Consider the following 23325-nt stretch of genomic DNA (forward strand, 5'->3'; position numbering starts at 1 on the left):
TCTTTCTAGAAAACACCCCCACCCCAAACTTTAAGCATGAAAGAAACGTGTTTAAAAAAAAAAAACACCTCAAGCCCCAAGACATTCATTGATCTCTGCAAAGGGCCCCCTGCTTGGAAATGGGGACTGTTCAATACTCTAAGAAGGCCCCACAGAAACATTTATTTTAACTTACAGAGAAAAAGAAAAAAGAAAAAAGAAAAAAAAAAGCCCTGTTGTGCAGACAGCTTGGTCCCCCCACCCCAGATCACCACAGGGGGTGCTGCGGGACAGGTTCCTAAAGTCCTTAAGGATCTATTAGTTCAGAGCTGTGGGAATTAAATTAAGCTGCTAGCTACTATGCTGAAGTCTGTTGGAAACAATGGGCTAAGATGGTCTAAAAACCTCAGGTCTGTTGGAGACTGTTCTTTTCAACAGAAACTTTCTTGAAAGGCTGCTGGACGGCAGACAGAGGTACGGCTGGCTGGCTTGAACTCTGAAACTATACATTGTATAATGCCTCTCTTTGCCCAGGCTGTCTTAGGAAAATAATGGTGCCTATCTTCATTGCAGCGTGATCTGCTTAGCATGGACCCAGTAACTTTAAGCTGCACTTCACCACCAGGCCAAGGGAAAAACCATTTTAACTATAGTTGTGCTTAATATTGTTTTTAAAACCTTTAGTTATTACACAGTTTGTATAGGGATTTGGTGGTAATAGTCACTAACATTTTTGCTTGTTCTTTAACCTGAAGGCCCAAACACACATGGAGGGAACAGGACCAGCATGTGCCTGCAACACTGGATCCCTTAGTGAAAGGGAACTTTTTTGCAACTGGTTTTTAAAAGCATGTGGGGGGAGGGGTGTTATTGAAAAGTATATGGAGGCAAACTTGGTTTGGTGTGTTTCTAAAGCTGCTGATTTGTGTGTGAGAGGGGTCTGGCCAAGGCATAGGTGAAGGGTGTAAAAGTACTTGGTTTGTTTCAAACCAACAGGGGTTTTTTCCTGTGCAAAATGTGGTTTAAAATGGATTTTAAAAGCAGTTTGGTTTTTATTCTGCAAATTGAGATGTATTTTAAAAAAGGTTTTTGAGGTTTTTGTTGTTTGTTTGTTGTTTTTTGTTTTACGTTTTAAGTGGTAGAAATAAACTCAAAACCTGTTTGTCGTACAGCCTGAACTGGGTGATTTGGTTTAAAGCTGTGACTTGTTAAACAGAAAAAAACCCCTAATGAATATTTAGTTTTGAAGTTTACAAGAGGGTTTCCTGTGTTTTATAATAATGCTGTTTGCTCCACAGTACGGTGGAAACATGAGATCCCTAGAGCAGAGGGAAAACAAGCTCAGAAGAAAAGGGAACGAGACAGCTGAAAGGGAAAATTCACCAGCATCAGTGACTGATGGATGGATGAAGCCCAGTAAATATATTTTGCTTATTGGTTGGGTTGTTCTGTGAGGTTTTGTATTTGAAGTGAATACATAGGTGTGGGTGAGAAAGTTGGTAAAGTTCAGTTTTGTAAAATGGTTCCCCCCCCACCCCCCATAGGCCTGGGCAACTTTTCTGACAATGCTTAGTCAGTGCTACAAGGACACCTCCTCCAGACCCGCCAAAGAGCCAGGAATCTGCTTGGAGACCTTTAACAACGCCTCAGCCTCAGCAGGGCTTTAAAGGGCTCAGAGCTCCGGCAGCTGTAGGGAGCCCAGAGCCCTTTAAATTCCCCTCCACGCAGCTCCAGCAGCTGGGTTGGGGCTGGGATTTAAAGGGCTCACAGCAGGGGGGAAAGTAACTTCCAGGACTTACCGGTACTGCCGGAATCCTGAGGGGGCATGGCCTCAACCGGAAGAGGTGGGGCCTCTCAAGATTTAAAGGTCCTGGAACACCAGCTGTGGATGGGAGCCCCAGGGTCTTTAATTTGCCCCTGAGCCCAGGGTTGATTTAAAGGGCCCAGGGCTCAGGCCGCTGCGGAGCCCCGAGCCCTTTAGATTCCCCCCGCAGCTCCGGCAGCCGGATTCCGGTGTGGATTTAAAGGGCCCGGAGCTCCCACGGCTGCGGGGAGCACCGAGCCCTTTAAATCTGGCCCCAGCCCGGCTGCCAGAGCTGCGGGGGAAAATTAAAGGGCTCTGGGCTCCCTGCAGCCGCCAGAGCTCTGAGCCGTTCAAATCCCTGCTGAGGAAGCCGGTGTGGTCCGGCACGGCATATTGGCTCTTCCTGGTATGCCGTACTGGACCATAATGGCTTATTTTCATCTCTGCTTCAGAGATCCCACGGCTGCGGGGAGCCCAGAGCCCTTTAATTTCCCCCTGCAGCTCTGGAAGCCAGGCTGGGGCTGCGAATTAAAGGGCTCAGAGCTCCCGTGGCTACAGGGAGCCCAGAGCCCTTTAAATTCCCCCGCAGCTCTGGCAGCCGGATTCGGGTGGATTTAAAGGGCGGAGCTGCCACGGTTGCGGGGAGCCAGAGCATTGCCGGGCTGGGGCCGGGATTTGAAGGGCCCAGAGCTCCTGCCGCTGCAGGGAATACCGAGCTTTTTAATTCCCAGCCCCAGCCCGGCTGCCGGAGCTGCGGTGGGAGGGGAGGAGGGATTTAAAGGGCTCTGGGCTCCCCGCAGCTGCCGGAGCTCTGAGCCCTTTAAATCCCCACTGAGGAAGCTGGTGCGGTCCAGCACAGCGTACTGGCTCTTGTCACTATGCTGTACTGGCCCGTACCAGCTTACTTTCATCTCTGGCTCAGAACTCCTACGGCTGCGGGGAGCCCAGAGCTCTTTAAATTCCCCCCGCAGCTCCAGGAGCTGGGCTGGGGCTGGGAATTAAAGGGCTCAGAGCTCCTGCGGTTGCTGGGAACCCAGAGCCCATTAAATCTCCCCCCGCCCCACCCGCAGTTCCAGCAGCTGGGCTGGGACTGGGAATTAAAGGGCTCAGAGCTCCTGCGGTTGCTGGGAACCCAGAGCCCATTAAATCTTCCCCCTCCTCCCCACACAGCTCCAGCAGCTGGGCTGGGGCCGGGATTTAATGGGCTCAGTGCTCCCCATGGCTGCGTAGATCCCAGAGCCCTTTAATTCCCCTGCACGCAGCTCCAGCACCCAGGCTGGGGCAGGGAATTAAAGGGCTGAGGGCTCTCTGGAGCGGCAGGAGCTCCAGGCCCTTTAAATCCTGGCTCCAGCCGGGTAAGGCTCAGGCTCCCCACAGCCATGGGAGCTCCGGGCCCTTTAAATCCACGCTCGAACCCGGCTGCCAGAGCTGCGGGGGGAATTTAAAGGCCCTGGGGCTCCCAGCCACAGCCGATGCTCCAGGACCTTTCAATCTTGAGAGGCCACACCCCCTCAGGACTCCAGCAGTACCAGTAAGTCCTGGAAGTTACTTTCACCCCTGACTTAATCATTCCTTTACCTGTGTTCACGTTGTGCGCCGGTGACTCCCCCGAGCCGCAGTCGCATTCCACCTCTAAGGGGGTGGACAAAGAGAGGCCACCATGCTCATTGGGGTGTCTCACAAGCAGTTGGGTTTTGGGTTCGGGTTCCGGCGTATCCATCAATGGCTGGGCCAAAGGGCTCCCCTCGGTCGCTCCCTCCTCCTCCTCGGCACTGTCGCTGATGTAGCGCTTTCTCCGCGGATGGTCAAAGACCCTCGGGGTGAAGACAGAGTCCGAAGTTCTCACGGGGGTGGTGAAGGAGTCCAGGTTTCCTCTCAGCAGCCTTCCCACGATTTCTAAACCATGTGTCCTTGGTGAGAGATGGCCTCGTCTGTCCAGCGCTGGGACTTATGAGGTGATGGTGCTGCACTCTGATTGGCAGAGGGCCCTGGGAGGAGTTCTTAATGGGGTCATACGGCCCACTCCCGGACGGGTCCCCCTGCCCCAGAACTCGCCCTGATTGGTCAGAATCCCCTCTTGGGGTGGTCCTGTCAGGACAAAACTGATCCTAATTGGTTGAGGGCAGTGAGAGGAGTTCTTAGAGGGGTCACAAGACACACGTCGGGATGGGTCACCCTCACACCCCAGAGCTCACCCTGATTGGTCAAATCTCCTCTTGGGGTGGTCCTTCCGGGAGGAAACCCATCCTGATTGGTAGAGGGTGGTGGGAGGAGTTCTTAGAGGGGTCACATGACACACCTGGCTTCCAGTCATGTGGCCGCCTTGACCACGAAGTAATACCCCCATGGGGCGGGACTTCCGGTGACAGGTGGGAGGGACTAAGGAGTCATGGGGCGGGATTAGGGCATGATTAATGGTGGGGTGTAAGGGTCCGGGTGCGGGTCCCCTTTTCCAGTGAGGGGTCGCTCTTCGCCTTCGGGCGCCTGGGATCCAGGCCGCCTCACTACAGGAGGCTTGAATAGAAGTTTAGTCGATAAAGCCCAGGCCCTAGCTCAGGGCGGGGCAGCACCAAGAGGCAGGGCTCAGACCCTCGGGCAGGGCTGAGCAGCAGTTCAGTCTGTAAAGCCCAAGCCCTAGCTCAGGGCGGGGCAGCACCAAGAGGCAGGGCTCAGACCCTCAGGCAGGGCTGAGCAGCAGTTCAGTCTGTAAAGCCCAGGCCCTAGCTCAGGGCGGGGCAGCACCAAGAGGCAGGGCTCAGACCCTCAGGCAGGGCTGAGCAGCAGTTCAGTCTGTAAAGCCCAGGCCCTAGCTCAGGGCCGGGCAGCACCAAGAGGCAGGGCTCAGACCCTCAGGCAGGGCTGAGCAGCAGTTCAGTCTGTAAAGCCCAGGCCCTAGCTCAGGGCGGGGCAGCACCAAGAGGCAGGGCTCAGACCCTCGGGCAGGGCTGAGCAGCAGTTCAGTCTGTAAAGCCCAGGCCCTAGCTCAGGGCGGGGCAGCACCAAGAGGCAGGGCTCAGACCCTCAGGCAGGGCTGAGCAGCAGTTCAGTCTGTAAAGCCCAGGCCCTAGCTCAGGCGGGCAGCACCAAGAGGCAGGGCTCAGACCCTCAGGCAGGGCTGAGCAGCAGTTCAGTCTGTAAAGCCCAGGCCCTAGCTCAGGGCGGGGCAGCACCAAGAGGCAGGGCTCAGACCCTCAGGCAGGGCTGAGCAGCAGTTCAGTCTGTAAAGCCCAGGCCCTAGGTCAGGGCAGGGCAGCACCAAGAGGCAGGGCTCAGACCCTCGGGCAGGGCTGAGCAGCAGTTCAGTCTGTAAAGCCCAAGCCCTAGGTCAGGGCAGGGCAGCACCAAGAGGCAGGGCTCAGACCCTCAGGCAGGGCTGAGCAGCAGTTCAGTCTGTAAAGCCCAGGCCCTAGCTCAGGGCGGGGCAGCACCAAGAGGCAGGGCTCAGACCCTCAGGCAGGGCTGAGCAGCAGTTCAGTCTGTAAAGCCCAAGCCCTAGCTCAGGGCAGGGCAGCACCAAGAGGCAGGGCTCAGACCCTTGGGCAGGGCTGAGCAGCAGTTCAGTCTGTAAAGCCCAAGCCCTAGCTCAGGGCGGGGCAGCAACAGGTACAGGGCTCAGACCCTCAGGCAGGGCTGAGCAGCAGTTCAGTGTCTCAAGCCCAGGCCCTAGCTCAGGGCGGGGCAGCACCAAGAGGCAGGGCTCAGACCCTCAGGCAGGGCTGAGCAGTAGTTCAGTCTGTAAAGCCCAGGCCCTAGCTCAGGGCGGGGCAGCACCAAGAGGCAGGGCTCAGACCCTCAGGCAGGGCTGAGCAGTAGTTCAGTCTGTAAAGCCCAGGCCCTAGCTCAGGGCGGGGCAGCACCAAGAGGCAGGGCTCAGACCCTCGGGCAGGGCTGAGCAGTAGTTCAGTCTGTAAAGCCCAGGCCCTAGCTCAGGGCCGGGCAGCACCAAGAGGCAGGGCTCAGACCCTCGGGCAGGGCTGAGCAGCAGTTCAGTGTCTCAAGCCCAGGCCCTAGCTCAGGGCGGGGCAGCACCAAGAGGCAGGGCTCAGACCCTCGGGCAGGGCTGAGCAGTAGTTCAGTCTGTAAAGCCCAGGCCCTAGCTCAGGGCGGGGCAGCACCAAGAGGCAGGGCTGAGCAGTAGTTCAGTCTGTAAAGCCCAGGCCCTAGCTCAGGGCGGGGCAGCACCAAGAGGCAGGGCTCAGACCCTTGGGCAGGGCTGAGCAGCAGTTCAGTCTGTAAAGCCCAGGCCCTAGCTCAGGGCGGGGCAGCACCAAGAGGCAGGGCTCAGACCCTCAGGCAGGGCTGAGCAGCAGTTCAGTCTGTAAAGCCCAAGCCCTAGCTCAGGGCGGGGCAGCAACAGGTACAGGGCTCAGACCCTCAGGCACGGCTGAGCAGTAGTTCAGTCTGTAAAGCCCAGGCCCTAGCGCAGGGCGGGGCAGCACCCACACGCAGGGCTCAAACCCTGAGGCAGGGCTGAGCAGTAGTTCAGTCTGTAAAGCCCAAGCCCTAGCTCAGGGCGGGCAGCAACAGAGGCAGGGCTCAGACCCTCAGGCAGGGCTGAGCAGCAGTTCAGTGTCTCAAGCCCAGGCCGTAGCTCAGGGCGGGGCAGCAACAGGTACAGGGCTCAGACCCTCAGGCAGGGCTGAGCAGCAGTTCAGGTAAGTCCAGGCTCCTAAGCCGAAGCAGTGGGGTTGAGGGGGAGACTGCCACCCATGAGTGGGATGGCAGGGGGGACACAGGCCCACCCACTCCACTGTGTCCCAGCCCGGGGCCCTAGCAGCTGCGGGGATCCGCTGCAGTCAGTGGGGATCCTGGCCTCAACACACTGACATAGGCTCAGGGTCAGCGGCAGCCAGACTGGGGTCGGCTATCCCCGGGCCACTTCCACTCTCCCCCTCCACTGGTGCCTGTGTCGTTGCGGCTTCAGCCGGGGGGCCTACCAGCATCGGCTCCTCAGGAGAGGGGTGTACCGGTGGGCTCGACTCCTCCTCGGGGTACCGGGTTCGGGGCAGGCTCGGCCAGTCCTCCTCTGGGTACCGGGCTAGGGGCAGGTTCGACCAGGTGTCCTCTGGGTATCGGGCTTGGGGCAGGCTTGGTTCGGCTGGAGCTCGGGCACCAGCGTCTGTCTCCTCCCGCGGTCGAGCTCCAACTGAGCGCTGGGCCCGGGCTTTTGTACTTCCTGTCCCGCCCCTTGACTTCCGGGGGGCGGGGACAGGCGGCGGTGGCTCCGCCCACTGAGGCAGCTGATCTGGCTTATCCCTCTCAGGTGCGCCTGGGAGCCAGGCCGCCTCACTACATGGGGCCTGTCTACTGCTGCCAGGTGTTGAGTATGTGCAGGCAGAACCGGAGCCAGTGTCAATGTCCAGGCCGGAGGTCAAAGCCGGGTGGGCAGAAGTATGAACCAATGTCCATATCCATGCAGAGGTCGAAGCCATGTAGTTGAAACTGAAGGTGTTGGGGAAGATCAGGAGGAGGAGGAGGCAATGCTGTGCAGCAGGTGGGTGGAGGGCCTGGAGCAAGGCTAGAGAAAGGCAAGGAGAATACTGAGCCGGGGTTCAGAACCCAAATCTGGAGCCAAGAAGGGTCATGCCAAAGTCATAGCTAGACACTGGAGTCAAGAGCCCAGCCAGAGTCAACAGCGAGAAACCGGAGGGCAGGGAAGGGCAGGGCAGGGCGTACATGCGGGCAGGAATGAGGATGACTTACTGGAGCCTGGAGACCCCTTATCGGGGGACTCCCTTCCTAGCAATAACAGAAGGACAGCGGGATGACAAAGATGTCTCTGAGCCTGGGGACCAAGCCAAGGGGAGCTCCCATCCAGGCTGTGTGCCAGGACCCCATCACCCTCCCTGTTCATTTCACACGCACAGACCCCCTGGCCGGAGGAGAATAAAGGGCAGAAGTGAAGGTGCCCCTGGGGGAAAGGCTCTAGGCCGGGACCCAGTCCACTTCCCAGATCTACACCCAGGATTGTGTGACCAGGCCCACAGCCCTTCCTCTGCGTCTCAGTTCCCACCTGCCGGATGGGGAGGCTCCTCCCCTGCCCCAGGGTGTTCAGGGGGAGTTTCATTCCTGGCTGGGAAGGGCTCAGATACCAGGTGGGTGGATTGGGCCCCAGGTGGGGGATGGTCGGACATTCGCTGCATCAGAGGTGACAGGGGCCATGGGAAGGTCTGAGCAGTGATGATGGGGGAGGGGCCCCATGTCAGGCCACCCCTCCCAGACTGCAATGGCTATTGAGCACAACCCCTGGCTCTGCGGATGCTCTCACTTCTGGGCCAGCTCCACAGCCTGATTCTTCCCAACCAGTATCTGGCCTGAGCCCAGCCCCAGGGGTCGGGGTGGGGCAGGGTGTCCAGAACGAGGTGCTCAGCCTTGGTTTCTCTCAGTGCTGCGGGGGGCTCTGGCCGCTCCCCCCAGCCCTTCCCCCCCGGCACAGTGAGACAGAGCAGTACCTGCGGCAGGGGGTCCGAGCTGGTCATGCGAGGGGGGGGGGCCTTCAATCCTGCCCCACGGAGCACAGCTCCTTCAGGGCGTCGGGCAGCTTGCCCATGAGCCTGATATTAAATAGCTGTCCCATGATTTTGTTTGTAATTTCCCCCTGTTGCAAGGGAACAAGGATCAATCAGAGACTCCGACACCCATGAGAACGAAGGGTATTAACGGCACCGGAGCCAGCAACATTTCCTCCCCACATCTGAGGGACGGATTCCCCCGCCCAACCCCCGAGACGAAATCTTGTCTCTTCTCTAGTGACTTCCATCCCCTCTCCCACCATTGTGGAATGAACTCCTGCCCCCACTCCTCTCAGTCCCCCCGCGAGAACTGTTCTACCTCCCAACCCAGCGGAATCCAGCTCCGCTCCCGGAGTCCCCTCAGCCACCTCGCCCCCTCCAGCCGAGTGCTGGGAGGCTTTGGGCAGTAGTGCCGGGGGGTGAGAGGAAGTGGACACCTTTCCCCAAGGGATCCCCGTGTCCTTAACGTGATGCCATGGGCAGTGGCTCTGGTGAATGGGGCACTTATGCAGCCTCTGCTGACTGACTCCACCACATCAGCCAGGCTGCCCTGCTTTGAGCTGCTCAGGGGAGAAGCTGGCACTGACCAATGGCACCTGTCTGGGGTCACCTCTCCTTGCTCCTGGTCAGCGCATGGGGATGGGATGGGAGCGATTTTCAATGGCCTGGAGGTGAAAGGCCCTGGGGTCTCTACCCAGGTGACCCCTCTTTGGTTACCTCGTCCTCTAGCAGCTGGCGGCTTCCCCACGATGGAATACATCAGCACCAGGCCAGCATGGCTGATGCGGTTGTGGGGGTGGTGGATGGCCAGCAGGCCCGCCTGGAGGAAATCCTCTTCTGGTCTTCGGTGAATATTTCTCCGAAGACCTAAAACCAAAAGAACCAGAGCCCTTGCAATGGCCCAGAACCAGGCTCCAAATCCCTCTAGTGTCTCACAAGGTGGAGAAGAGTCCTGGGGCAGCCAACCTTTGGGGTCCCATGGACCAGGAACCCCCTTCAGTAGGAGGCTGCAGGCACTGAGGCCTCCAATAGCTCTTATGGAGCAGGATTCACCGCAGGTGCCATGAGATGCTGGGAATGTGTCTGCGCGCTCTGGAACCCAGCTCACACAGACAGCCCAGGACCCCTGCTGCTCCCAGCAGCGACAGCTCCTGCAGCTCACCCACTAGAGGTTCGGGTCTTTTAGATCTGGATCATTCCCACGCCTCACCCCACGGACATTCCCAGGAGCCTCACATACTCTGTGGAAATAAGGAGCAGGCTCTTGCCCTGTGTCCATGACACACTCACTGCAGCGGGACACAGCTCCACACCTGAGCTGCTGCAATGCACCAGCGGAGAGTCCTTACCTCTCCCACCCTGGCCAGATTTCTATATCCCAGGCACTTGGGGTCATGGAGCCCGTCCTGGCACCACAGGTCTGCTGCCTTCCTGGTCTTGAGCCCTGGGAGAGAAAGACACACCCATTGGGGAGGTTTGGCCTTCCGCTTTCAGTGCCTGTTTCCTTCTGGGTACACACTGGCCAGGCTCCTCCTGGCATCCAGCGCCCAATGGAATCGCAGGGTCCATGCCAGGCGGGTTAGTACCAGAAGGGGGATTTGTTTCAGCCCTCACAGTAATCATGTGACCCTTACGGTCATTGTGCTCTGGGAGTGGGTGCCTGTTCATGGGGGTGTCTAATACTGAGAACCCCTCACACCCACTGAAGTCAGGATCTGGCCCTGGCTACCTGACTGGTGACACCCTACAAGCTTTGTGTCCATCTCCTGTGGTGCCTGTTCCTGCCCCTGCCCTCATGACGGGCTCTTTCCCTCCATGTGTCTCAATAGCTCCGTTCCTGTCCCCTCACGAGCTGGCTGCCCCATATGGGGTGGGCTGATTTCCCTGGGCTGGGGGACAGAGCCGGGCTCTGAGATAAAGCAGCCAATTTCCCTGGCACTTTCACACTCATCTCCCTAATTCAGAGAGAGGGGGATAGAAGGAGTCATCATCTAAGCTGGGGTCGGTCTCAGAGGAGGGCTTCTTTCTGTAGGGTCCCATTGCCCAGCAGAGGGAGTCTCAAAGGAGGGGCCTTGTTTCTATTGGGGTTCCTCTGCCCCGCTACAGCGGGTCTAAGCAGAGAGGCCTTAGTTCTAGAGGCGTCCCAATGGCCAGCTGGAGCTAGTCTCCCAGAGGCTCGTTTCCATGGGGTCCCATTGCCCAGCTGGGTTTCTTACCCCTCTTCTGGAGCAGGAGCTTGTGCAGCCAATTGATCCCACCCTTGGCATGCCGACTGATGTCACTGGCTGGGTGGTATGCACAGAGACCCAGCTGCAGCACAAATTCACCTGCCTTGGAGAAGGTGGAGGAGGTCTGGTGGAAGGAGAAGGAGAGGGGAATCCATCACCATTCTCCCTTCAGCGCCCCAGCGCCCCTGGACCTGAGCTCTGCTCCCACCCCTCTGTAGGAGGCACTGGGGGAGAGCAGCGAGAGCCCTCTTCCTTTCTGTCCCCAAGGGAGCTCGGAGCAAAGGGAGCAGGGCAAGGGCCCTCGCTGAGCACTCGCTGCCTCGCTGCTCCAGAATAACAAGGGCCAGGCACGACCCTGCCAGCCAGCGGCCTATGGAACGCAGTCCCTTACGGACCGGGGGGACCAATTAGCCAGGGGATGAGGAACTTGACTCTGCAGGACGCTGGGGTCAGAGGTCACTTACGTCAAATCCAGGCAGGGAGGTAGCAAACTGGAGCAGGGCCGCGCTGGTCTGGACGGCCCTGGCTCTCTCCTGGGTGTTTTTTGCCAGGAGAGAGCGATGGATGTGCTGCGGGAGAAGGAGGCAGGGGAGGGTCAGCGGGCAGGCGTACATGCTCTACAAACCAGCCTCTCCCCCTCCCCAAGGGGCTGAGACTTTGTGCTCAGGGTGGAGTAGCCGAGCCCTGGTCGCAGAGCTTGAAAAGGGGGTTCAGTCTCTCAGGCCCCAGCCAGGCCTGGTGCTCACTGTTAGTGCTTAATGCAACCATGCAGAGCTCTGGCTGACAGTCCCAGCTCCTTCCCCCTGCACTGGCAGCTCTGGGAAAGTGTGGCCGGCTGGGTCCAAGCTGGGAGGACACAATGGAAACGTGGCTCTTCTAGTCTCTCCTTTGCTGCCCTCCCACAGGGTTCAGGGGCAATTCCACCCCAGACCGTCCATTCTACTCACCTCCAGGAGGTGCTGCAGCTTCTCCACGGTGGGGGTCTCTGTTAGGCAGCCCCTGAGGATGGTGTCCAGGCTCCGCAAATGGCGGTTGTGCAGAGCCTGCAAGAAGAGGGAGCACCCGTCAGTCATGGGACACGGGGCTACAGCAGTCAGGGGACAATGAGGAGGATTCTCCAGGAGCCCTGGCAAGACTCAAAAGGCGCATCCTGGCCTCTCCCATTCACATCACTCCAGGGACACTTAGCAAGAGTTCATGGCCGGATGCCTGCTGCCTCATTAATCCTTGCTCTGAGCAGTTCTCTGGGCAGGGCCTGGTACCCAGCAGAGTATGGATCAGCCAAACTGCAATGGGTGGGAGGTAGGATCCCTGGGAGAGTCCAGGCAGGAGATCAGAGAATGAGGAGAGGAAGGAAGGCTGGGATCAGCCACGGAGGGGTAACGCAATCCCCTCTGAACCCCTGATCCATGAACAGCACGTCAGGATCAAGGCACATGCCCTGGACCCCAGACCCAAACCAGCTCCAGGGCTCAGGACCTCCATGGGGTTGGACAGGGAAAGCCGCCCGCTTCCCAAAACCAGTGTCTCCCTGCGCAGACAGGGGTTGGAACTTGGACAGTGTCTGCGAGGACCTTGGCCTGTGTGGGACAAATGTCCCCACTTTGGGGTGCCAGATAACAGAGGAGATGTGTCCCCCCATTGGGGATGAGGGATTCTCTTGTGCAAGACCCCCTGCCTGGGTGGGGACGGAACAAGGAGCAGGACAGACTGGGTGGCAGCGCAGCTGGGGGATTTTTGTACCTCAGCTCTGCCCTGCAGGTGCTGCTGGATCACCAAGATGATGTCTTGCTCCTCCTCCTCCTCGCACTCCTCCTCTTCCTCCTCCTCAGGCCACGACACCTGGGCACTGGAGGTATCTGCACCAGGGAGGGAAGGAGAAAGTTTAATCCCTTCTGCTGCTGGGGGGATGCAGTGGACAGAGAAGGCTCCATGTTTCCCCTTTCTCTGTAAGGAGCCCCATGGCGGCCAGGGCCCCACCCTGCCCCTCCCAGAGATGCCCTCAGCCCCATCAGCCTCAGGGCCCTGTGGCAGTCAGCCCCCCACCCCAACATGATCAGGGAGGCTGGAGCTCCCCAACTCCGCCCAGCATCCCCTGCCATGGGGCGTGTCTGTGCCACCCCCACTGGTGTTAGTGGGGTCACGTGGGTCAGTCCCGGCGCCTTGGCGAGCCGATGGGCACAGGGTGTTACTAGTCCCCCACCGCCCCAGTCCTCCTCCCTTTCCCCTGGGTCTCCTCACCTCCAAAGAAGGAGCCTTGAAAGACAGGGCTGCCAGACCGCACGGAGGAGCTTCTGGCCCCGCAGGAGAATGCGGAGCTGCTGGTGTCTGCAGCGCCGCAGTCCCTCAACTCCTGCTCGGGGCTGGCAGGAGGCTCCTCCATGGCCAGGGTGGGGCTGGCGGGAGGCTCCTCTGGGGCCAGGCTGGGGCTGGCGGGAGGCTCCTCTGGGGCCAGGCTGGGGCTGGCGGGAGGCTCCTCGGGGGCCAGGGTTGGGCTGGCGCAGGGCCCCTCAGCTGCCATGGTGGTTGGCGGCTCCTGCTGGGCCCTGGGGCGCAGCTCCTGGCTCCTTGGCTTCCTGCAAAGGAAGCCCCAGAGCTGCCGTCCCCGGCTCCTGCCCTCCCCTGGCTCTCTGCTCCACAGCTGAACCCGGGGCCACCTCCGTTTCGGCCCAGATGGTGCCTCAGGGTCAGCTAGAGGAGCTACTGTGTTCCGCCTCCTCCAGCAGGAGAAGCAGCTCCTCCCTTTCCCCTGGCCACGAGCCTCTTCCCCGCCCGTGGGGACAGAGGGGCCGCTCTCCGCCTGGGCAGGCTGCCTGATGTCGTCTTCTGGCTGTGGAGCCACCTGCCCGGCCTTCCTCCTGAGCATCTGCCTGATTCGCTCCATCCTGGAACAGAGTGGGGAGCAGCCATGAGTCTGGCTTCAAAGCAGCCTCTCATTAACGAGCCTGCCTGCTCCCCTGCCCACCTCCCCTTTGCTGAGGCAATTTCTCCTCCCGTCACATCCCACCCCAGGGCACAGGAACCCTCAACCTGGGGAACAAACCCTGACAAGGGACGGGCTGGGAGCCGTAGTGGTGGGATATTCCCACCACACTGGGGATGGTTCTGGAGAACTCCACTTACTTATTCTAGATCAGATGGAGCAGGATGGCAGATGCTCAGGGTTGCTCCTCTCTTCACCCTCTTCAATCTCCACACCCAGGTGGCCGGCAACGGTGCGCTCAATGCCCTGCCAGCAGGGCAAGGGGTAGACACCAGATATCGAAACTGGCTGTGAAAACAATACAATGCCACTAGCGGAACGTTCCTGGGACACTCCATAGCTGTACCCGGGGCCACCTCCATTTGGGCCCAGAAGGTGCCTCAGGGTCAGCTAGGGGAGCTGGGGTCTTCCTCCTCCTCCAGAAAGCCAGAGCTGGGAAGTGCCAGCAGGACTCGATTCCCAGTCTCCTGGCTCTGAGTGGGACCTGTTGTAGTGATTGTGGATTTGCTCCTTGTTCCCCATCCAAAGCCAATAACACATCTCTGGGTTGGCAGTCATGAGTTAGACCCTCTCAGCACCCTTCTGTCTCCTGCAGCCCTCAGCTGTTCCTTGGATTGCGGTGGCTTGGACGGTAACAGGAGTGGATATTGTTACTGGCTCACTGGGTGGTTCTAGCCAATGAGGGTCTCAGTCTAGCCTCAGAGGCCCACACCCCCAGACACTACAGGTCAGGGTGGATTGATTTCATTCCAAATGTTTTGTAGTTGTATTTTTGAGTTATTTTCCTAATGAGGATTGATTCTCATGAAATTCTTAGTGGTGGCGATGACAGAACACGGAGCAATGGTCTCAAGTTGCACTGTGGAAGGCTTAGCTTGGCTATTAGGAAACACTAGTTCACTAGGAGGGTGGTGAAGCCCTGGAATGGGTTCCCTAGGGAGGTGGTGGAATCTCCATCCTTACAAGTTTTTAAAAGGTCAGCTTGACAAAGCCCTGGCTGGGATGATGAAGTTGGGGTTGGTCCTGCCTGCAGCAGGGGGTTGGACTAGATACCTCCTCAGGTCTGTTCCAGCCCTAGTCTTCTATGATGCTAGGAATAGGGATCCATTCAAACATGTTGACTTGCTGGTTTTGCAGGATACAGAAAAACAAAAGGTTGACTCAACCATTTGGTTTCATTTCAAACAAACTGAGGTAAAGAAGTATCTCTAGTTCGTGCCCTGAACTGATTGTTCCTGCTCATAATGTCCTTCCAGATTTTAGAAGTAGTAGCTCACACCTCCTCCTCTCTAGCCTTTATTCATATTTTACAAGGGGAAAAGAAGCCTTCATCCTTTTGAACTCCCAATCAGTTTCTTACATTTGAATGAAGTAGCTGCATCAACTGGAATGAAGAAAATATTCTTTCTGCACCGCAGAAGAGGCTAGTGCTGCCAAAATCTGGCTGAGTGTTTCAATAACTTCTGGATGCCCAGGTGCTTAGGCAATGACTTCCAACAGTTCAGTGCTTTGACTTCCTCTGACACTTGGCAGCAAACATGGACTTCTTCATATATGTACTTATTTAAATTACTTTAATAGGCTGGAGCAACTAGAGGCCTTAACATCACTTGTCATCATTTCAAATTTTATACTGGATAAGTTTAAAAAAAAACTTTTCAATATAAATTTAAAACACCCAGTTTAAATAAAAATAAAATCTCTTTTGGGGATTGGGGTTGGGCTGTGAAAAAGCCACTGATTGGTCTTGCCCTTGATTTTAAAAGAACTACTTCATCTGAGAGAATCAGAAACTGCTTGTATTCTAGTCAAGGAGAGGAGGCAGCAAAATTCATCCTAGCAGTAATCTGTTGGGCCTTATTTGCTCAGCCTCAAACAAACAAGCGTGCAAAACTCTAGCTAGTCTCTTTTATGTAGGCCCAGCTAAGAGGTGGTGGGAGGGGCAGGAATGCTGTCTCCGTCCCGGATCCAGTAGCAATTGCACAGGATATTGCCTCAAAACCTACATTTTACTGCCAAACTCTCTAAGCCATTCCTCTCCTGCGCTTCCTGGTTTCTAAGTTTCAAATCCACAAAACCTTCCCCTTGACAGTCACTGCCCAGGTGGTGCAGCAGGCAGAGGAACCTGAGCAGTAACATTGTGACACCAGAGGTAACTCAGCCACCTGTCGCTCCTGACTTCACTAACCCGGAGCATAAACCCGAAGCCTGAGCCCTGCCTTGGGCATCGCTCCCACGGAAACCTGCAGGCTCATTTACTGACTTATGCAAATCACCTGTGGAGAGTTAGCACTGACTGGCTGAATTCACTCTCAAGTCACAATGCCCTTCAGCTTACAGCACTAATGGAAGGGGCACAGGGTGGAAATCAGGCTTTTCTGGTGACCCGTTTTCCAATTGAGAAGAAGGGACAAGAGGAAGGAGGAAGAGGAAGCAAAATGGCCACATTCCAAACGCCCCCAGCGAGTCACAGATTAATTCCAAGCCCAGAGGAAACCACTGTCGTCTGACTTTCTGTTTCACTTCGGCCATAGAATGTGCCTCAAAATAATTCCCATAGGAATTAGAACAGGTTTTAGTAAAACACCCACGCTTGATTTTAAAAGAGGCCAGTTATGGAAAATCCAGCACAACCCTCAGTGAATTGCTCCAAACTCTGATGTTAAAAATGCTCCTCGCCTTATTTCCAGTGTGTATTGGTCTAGCTTCAACTTCCAGCCATTGTCTGCTCATAACCTTTAACTGGTAAAGGGAAGATGGAGGCTTGCTGCAGCAAGGCTCAGGGCTCTGCGAGGTTCCCCTGCCCCGCATCCCTGTCCTGCCTGGCTGTTGGCAAGGGAGCTCTGTGAGGTCACAGATGCCTCACTCATAGAATCATACCTCAGGAGGTATCTAGTCCAACCCCCTGCTCAAAGCAGGACCAATTCCCAACTAATTGTCTTTGCTCAATGGGCTGAGTTCCTGCCAAAAGCTTTTGTGAAGTCACTGCCACACCCACCTTTCCTGCAGGCCTGACCTCTGCCCCTGGCCAGCCCAGCTGGATGTTTGAGCTGCACCCTGGATCACCCCACTTGCTCATTATTGATTCTGGGGAGCAAGCAGGCCACCCAGTAAAACAGCAGAGTCTGTTCCGCACCCCACGCTGAGTTTTTCATAGAGGCATCGGTTGTGAAACAATTCAGTCTCCTGATGTGGCCTCTATTTCACGGGCTATGAAATTTCACACTCTTAGCACCCTATTGAGCCCAATTGCTTGTAATTCACTAAAAGGCACCTTCCCAACCAGTTATGATGGTAGGACACCAGGAAACAGAGACTCCACCTCTCCCCAGGGTAATTTCTTCCAGTGGCTAGTCTCCCTCACTGTCATAATTATATTGGAAATTGACAACCTCTGATAAGGGCCCAATTTATGACAATCTTTTAAATAATTTAAATAGAAGAGAAAAAATAACGTTCAGTAGAACATGTTCACTGCCAAGCTTTTCAGACAGTCGCACCACTGATGTGATAGCTAAGGCCCCGGAAGCAAAGTAGCTGAAATGCTAACCCAGCTTTGGGCAGCAGTAGCTTCCTTGAAAGGTGCAGAAAATATTGTCTTCCTTTCAGTTTATTCAAATCGTTCAGTTCAATCAACTAGTTTGTTGAAATTCAAGAAAACCATTGGGAATTCTCAAAACAGGCAAACTTGTTTTCCTCCCTCAATCTAGGGATAAAAACTAGGGGATAGATCTACTGGTTCATCAATCTAGAAACTCGTGGAGACAAGAATGTATCATTTCACTTCACTAACCACACATCAAATTGCCTTTGTTTAAGAAATTTGTTAGTTTGAAATGCAAAACATTTTGATACAACTTCTTTCTTATGCTTCTCTTTCTAGCTCTGGCATGCCCTTGCTGTGTGACCAGAGAGGTCACTTCTTTTCTCTTTCCCTCGGTATCATGGGGGATGGAGAAAATTCTCTCAGCCCTAGCAGGAGAGAGATTTGAGCAAGTCAGGCGCGTTAGGGTCCTCGTGCTCTAAAGGACAATGGGCGATTGTTGTTTGGGGCAAGAATCCCAACAGATTTGTTACTTGTCCCCCAACCAAAGCCAATAACACATCTTTGTATTTTCAGTCATGAGTTAGACATTCTGTCTCCCTCAGCCCTCAGCTGTTCCTTGGATTAGGGAGGCTTGGATGGTAAGAGAACTGGAATTATTTTACTGGCTTCTTGGGTGTTACTAGCCCATGAGGGTCTCAGTCTGGCCCCCAAGGCCCACACTCCCAGACACTAAAGATCAGGAGGTTGATTTCACTCAAAGTGTTTTGTATTTGCGTTTTTGAATTATTTTCCTAATGAAAGATTGATTCTCACGAAATCTTAGAGCTGGCAGATGACAGAACAAGGAGCAATGCTCTCAAGTTGCAGGGTGGAAAGCTCAGATATTAGCACAAACTTTTTCCCTAGGAGGGTGGTGATGCCTTTGAATCTGCTAGGATAGAGTCCCCTATCTTGTATTTAGAGCCTGTATTTTTTCTTACCTTCTACACAGATGACAATATCTTTGTGGTTCTCCTGGCTGAGGGGAATGAGAAATGAGAAACACACAGAAATGAGAAACACACACAGACTCTCTCCTACAGCAACTGTCTCTGAGAGACCACGAGCTGGAGGCTTGCTGCAGCAAGGCTACAGGGCTCTGCGAGGTTCCCCCTGCCCCGCATCCCTGTCCTGCCTGGCTGTTGGCAAGGGAGCTCTGTGAGGTCACAGACGCCTCATCATCTTTGCCCAATAGGCTGAGTTCCTGCCAAAGGCCTTTGTGAAGTCACTGCCGCACCCACCTTTCCCTGGCAGGCCTGATGTCTGCCCCTGGCCAGCCCAGCTGGATGTTTGAGCTGCAGCCTGGATCACCCCACTTGCTCATTATTGATTCTGGGGACCAGCCAGGCCACCCAGCAAAACAGCAGAGTCTGTTCCGCACCCCACACTGAGCTTTTCATAGAGGTTATGAAACAATTCAGTCTCCTAATGTGGCCTCTATTTCACCGGCTATGAAATTTCACGCACTTTGCACCATATGAAGCCCAATTGCTTGTAAGTCACTAAAAGGCACCTTCCAGAATGACAGGCAGTTTTGACGACAAGACACCAGGAAACAGAGACTCCACCTCTCCCCTGGGTAATTTGTTCCAGTGGCTAGTCTCCCTCACTGTCAAAACTGTGTGCCTACATCTCATTTGAATTTCTCTGGCTTCAGCTGGCAGCTGTTGGTTCTTGTTGTGCCTTTTTTGGCTAGATCGAATTAGCCCTGCCCTGTGAAATCCGATCTCCCCGTCCTGCTGGACCCCTCAGCCAGGAGAACCCAGTAGGGGCCTCCTAGCTGTTTCTCTGCCCGGCTGGGGACAGGACTTCCTCTCCGTGGGGATATCAGACGCACCTGCAGAGGCAATGCAGAAGTGAGTGCACTGCATCAGCCCGGCGTTGGGCTCAGGGCTTTGCTCTTGGCAGTTCTGCTCCACTCACGTCTCTGGGTGCCCGGACTCAGAGCTTCTGGCCCCCTGTGGCTGCAGCCAGTGCTGGGGCACCGGGCTCAGGACTTTCATGCCCCTCCCCACTCCTGCTGGCGCTCTAGGTGCCTGGGCTCGGGACTTCTGCCTGGCCTCTGCAGTGAGTGCTCAGGGCTTCCCTTGCAGTTCTTTCTGGGGCTCAAGGGTCCATTTCTCTGGATGCCCCGAAAATGGTAGGAGCCAAGGTGCTCCCAAGTAGTCGGTAGGAGCTGAGGTGCTGCCAACAGCAGGGCCCCACCTGCACATGTGGGAACCTCCTCTAGCTTCAGAAAGGTTGCTGGCTGCTGCCCTTGGAGCCCAGGTCTGAAGGCAGCACAGAAGTGAGGGTGGCAATGCTGTGACCCCACCACAACCTCTGAACTCCCCATTCTCCCAGGTTGATGGGACCCCCATGGTTACAATTCCATGAAATGTCAGGTGGAAACATCGAAATGGTGACGTTGGTCAATTTCAAGGCCAGAGGTTTGTAAACTAGTCAAAGTGAGCCCTGAATTTGGTAGGGACCTGGCTATTATGAAGGCCTGAGCAGGTTTGCACTCCCAGTTCTCCTGAAAGGCCATGGAGAATTCCTGCTGCCTGAGAAACTTTCCAGAATAAGTTACCAGGACTGGGAGAGAAATGAAGGAAACCAACCAAAGCCTGAGCTAGGATGGAGAGCATTGACCCAAGCCGTGTTTGAACCCCTCCAACCCCACCTGCCTGCCTGCGGTGAAGCGGACCGAGGGCACTGATTTCTAGTTGTGAACTTGCTACCGACCGTGGGCTTCAGCACAAGCCGTACAGCCCATACTCTGAACTCTTGGATAAACAGCAAAGCTGGCTTTTCCGAAACCTTTCCACCCCAGTGCCCTGCATCCACTTGGGATTGTGCCCAGCAGAGGCTGGTGGAGGGGAGGGGAAGGGAGAGGAGGCCATGCAAATGTTGTGGCATCTGCACAACCCCCCAGACACACACAGCAATGAAGGGCATAATATCCAGGACAGTAACTGATTTGGCCATAACCTACCAAATCCTCAGTGTTGAAAGTCCAATTTCTCTAGAGAACAATGGGAGGGAGGGGTTAGAGAGCTGCAGTAACCACGTGGACTTCCGGTCTCTGGCCAGGCACATCCCCCTCTGCAGAGTTTTCACTGCTATTGTCTCCAAACTGGTCCTCCTGATCTGATGTGAGGTCACATCCTGGCCTTTAGGGCCATTGGCAGGATCTTCCCTGTTCCCAGCTGCAGCATCACCCTCATTATCCTGCCTGATAAGGATCCCACCAGGGCTCAGCTAAAAGGCATGTGGCATGACAGGCTCTTTGCTGGGGGCCTTGGCAGCACTCAATCGAGATCTGAATCGGACGGGCACAGGCAGGTGTGTTAGGTAAAAAGCAAGTTTTACTTACCTCTTTAGCACCCGAGTTCGTGCGGAGTTGGTATAGGGCTCAGAAATCTGTCAGAGACCAGACAACAACTCGTTGATCAACGGGCTTACACAATCCTTAGCTTAAAAGCAAAGCTTCGGAGTAAGTGTGGCAAGTTTATTAGGGGTGAGCATCAATGTTTATACACAGAAGTAAACAAAGTGATTAACAGATTATAATGGTTATGCATAATCAATCAAGATTCTACAGGATAAAACAGGTTAAAATGTAAATTGGAGAAGACAAAAGAGGAGATGGCTACTTATGGCTACTTATTGGGAGGGGAGGGGTCATGAGTAGTTCGCAGGTCAGAGCTTTTTGATTAAAAGTTTCAGATAGAGACATGAAGTCTGAGTTAAGTTTCAGTTCATAAAAAGTTCAGACTCAACAGGTGCATTTCCTGACTTTTTACTGGAGTCCTGGACCCTCTCATGCTGCTGCTGCAAATGTTCCTTCTCGCTCAGCGCTCAGCAGCAGAATGCTCCTTGCCCTTTGGCTGTGCAACATCCAGACGTCTAGTCCTGCTGCTCTGAAAGAAACCGTCTTCACAGCTCTAATCCTGGCAGATATTGATTAAAATCTTGCCGTGCTCCTCTAAGTGTATTTGTGATTGGACGTGCTTCTTGCTAGGGGGGATTTTCAGATACATGAACTGCATAAAACAGAGGGAAAGACAAAAGGAAGCATCAACATGTCTAAGAACTTGAACAATATTTGAAGACCATATATTGGTGTCTAACTACCTCCTGCTGCCAGGAAATGCAACTGGTATTTTAACGACACACTCACTCCGCTTGTGCCTGACTTGTGATTCAGAGCTCTGAGGAATTCTGTCCCCTGGTGTTGGCAGAACAAATAAACCCCACCTCCCATTACACAATCCATTTGAGTTCAAGAGAGAGAGATCTCTATCTTGCAACAAGCTTTAACATTACGGGGCAAAGACTAAGATGAGAGGTCAATTTTTCTTGCAGTTCTAATACCCGAGGAAAACTCCAAAATCCATTCTGTCAACCAAGAGAAAAGATGGTTTTTCTGTTCTCAAAGTGCTGATGCTTTTGACCCCAAAATGTTGTCTTCGTTTTCTCTCACAAAATAACTTGCAGTGAAATGGGACCAACTGCCTAAACTATCCTGAACGCTGCATGTCAGAGTTTGGGAATATCAGGACAGATCATCACCTGGCGTCAGTTGTCACGGATCCATCAGCATCAGCAGAGCTATGGTGATTTATACCAACCGCGTGTCTGGTCCATTGTGCTGTAACGAGTTAAAAGATTTCATACGCTGTGCATATGAAGATGAAAATGTAGGGTGGAAGGGACCTCATGTAGTCGAGTCAGGCTCCGCATGCTGGGGCAAGACCCCTTGGTTTCAAAGAATCTTGTTTAATGGAGGGTTTTTTCTTCTTTTTTTTTCTTTCTAAAAAGGTGCTTCATTTATTTGAATATCAAACATTTTCATTTAAAATTTCCCAGAGTAAGTTTTGTGCTGGTGAAATATTCCCAGTCGACAGCTCTGGAGAGAGAATATTGTGAATAAAGACAGTACAGAATGGACTGCGCTTCCCCAGTGCACCATTCTCTGCCCCCATGGAAGGTCTCATGGGTTCGGGGTGGATACACACCAACAATGGAATGAAATCTCTCTTGCATAGTTGAGTTTTCTTCTTAGTTTGAAGCGGGAGAAGGAACAGGATCATCAGGACCCACCTAGCTTCCAAGGGAATCATCTTTCTTGATGCTGTTTGACCTGCAATTCATTGTGGCCCATTAGGTGGAGATTCTCTAGGAAGTTGCTTTATGACTCTGCTAATGAACTATCTTCTGAGAAGGACAGACTGGTCCTGCCACTGTCTCCAGTCACTCACGGTAAATTATAGAGATTTGTAGCCATAGGTTGTACAGGATGATAAGATACTGCATGTGAGCACGGGAGAGAGGGAGATGTTTTACTTGGTATTCATTAGGGTCCTTTTCTTTGGAGGCGGAAGCTTTTCCAAACTCACTTGCTGTCTCTGCTTCCCCACTGCAGAACTCCAGTTTTAGGCTGTGCAAGAAGCCAGAGTAGGCATGAGGGTCTCACCCATAGTTTTAATTCAGCTCCTGCTGCTTAACAGCTCTTCATTCATATCTCTTCAGTTAATATACAGTGAACCAGTGTGAACATAATCTTACTGATTTCAACAAGAATGCTGATTATTGAACTTATCAGAGTTTATTCCTAGTTTGTGGTTTTAATTGACTTCTTATACGTAGCATAGCTCCTGCTTTAATTATGAAAAGGTGATAGACAGGTAGACACTAGACAGACGGATGTTTTTCTATGGGGATAGATAGACAGAGACATGGTTATGTCTGGGGTTAGATAGACAGAAACACGTCATTAGACACACACAGGAGAAAGGAAGGATGGTCCAGAGGTTATGGCACTCATCTAAGACTTGAGGGGTCTGAGTTTAAATTCCGCCTCCACTGCAGACTTCCTTTGTGATCTTGAGCAAATCACTTAGGGCCAGATTTTTTAAAGGGATTTCAGTTCCTAATTCCCATTGAAACCAATGGGATTTATGTGGCCTAAATACCTTTTAAAAACATGGGGTTAGTCTCCCTCTGTTTGCCACTTGTAATATGGAGGCAAGAGAAGGAACGTTGTAAGCAAGACACAAGAAGTGATTCTTCTGCCCTTACTCCGCACTGATTAGGCCTCAGCTGGAGTCTAGTGTCCAGTTCTGGGCACCACTTTTCAGGAAAGATGTGGCCCAATTGCAGAGAGTCCAGATAAGAGCGACAAAAATGCGAGTGCCATGTCTCCGTGTGGCTCACAGAAGCAGCAGCACATCCCCAATCCGGCTTCTATG

The 23325-nt window shown here is 54.3% G+C and overlaps 2 protein-coding genes across 2 annotated transcripts in view; one reads left to right on the forward strand and one right to left on the reverse strand.

The window, feature by feature from the left end:
* The window catches only part of LOC120394448 (C-type lectin domain family 2 member B-like), a 1239960-nt gene that overhangs the window by 226548 nt on the left and 990087 nt on the right, over positions 1-23325 (forward strand). The window lies entirely within an intron of this gene.
* LOC120394438 (protein SON-like) lies at positions 9055-13176 on the reverse strand. Its single transcript, XM_039518667.1, has 7 exons — positions 12765-13176; positions 12267-12382; positions 11471-11566; positions 10988-11092; positions 10512-10647; positions 9645-9739; positions 9055-9162 (listed from the first exon to the last, which is right to left on the reverse strand). Exons 1-7 carry the CDS (start codon positions 13042-13044, stop codon positions 9055-9057), a joined length of 936 nt encoding a protein of 311 aa, XP_039374601.1. The 5' UTR covers positions 13045-13176.

Source organism: Mauremys reevesii, unplaced genomic scaffold, assembly GCF_016161935.1.
Source record: "Mauremys reevesii isolate NIE-2019 unplaced genomic scaffold, ASM1616193v1 Contig6, whole genome shotgun sequence".
NCBI classification, from domain to species: domain Eukaryota; kingdom Metazoa; phylum Chordata; order Testudines; family Geoemydidae; genus Mauremys; species Mauremys reevesii.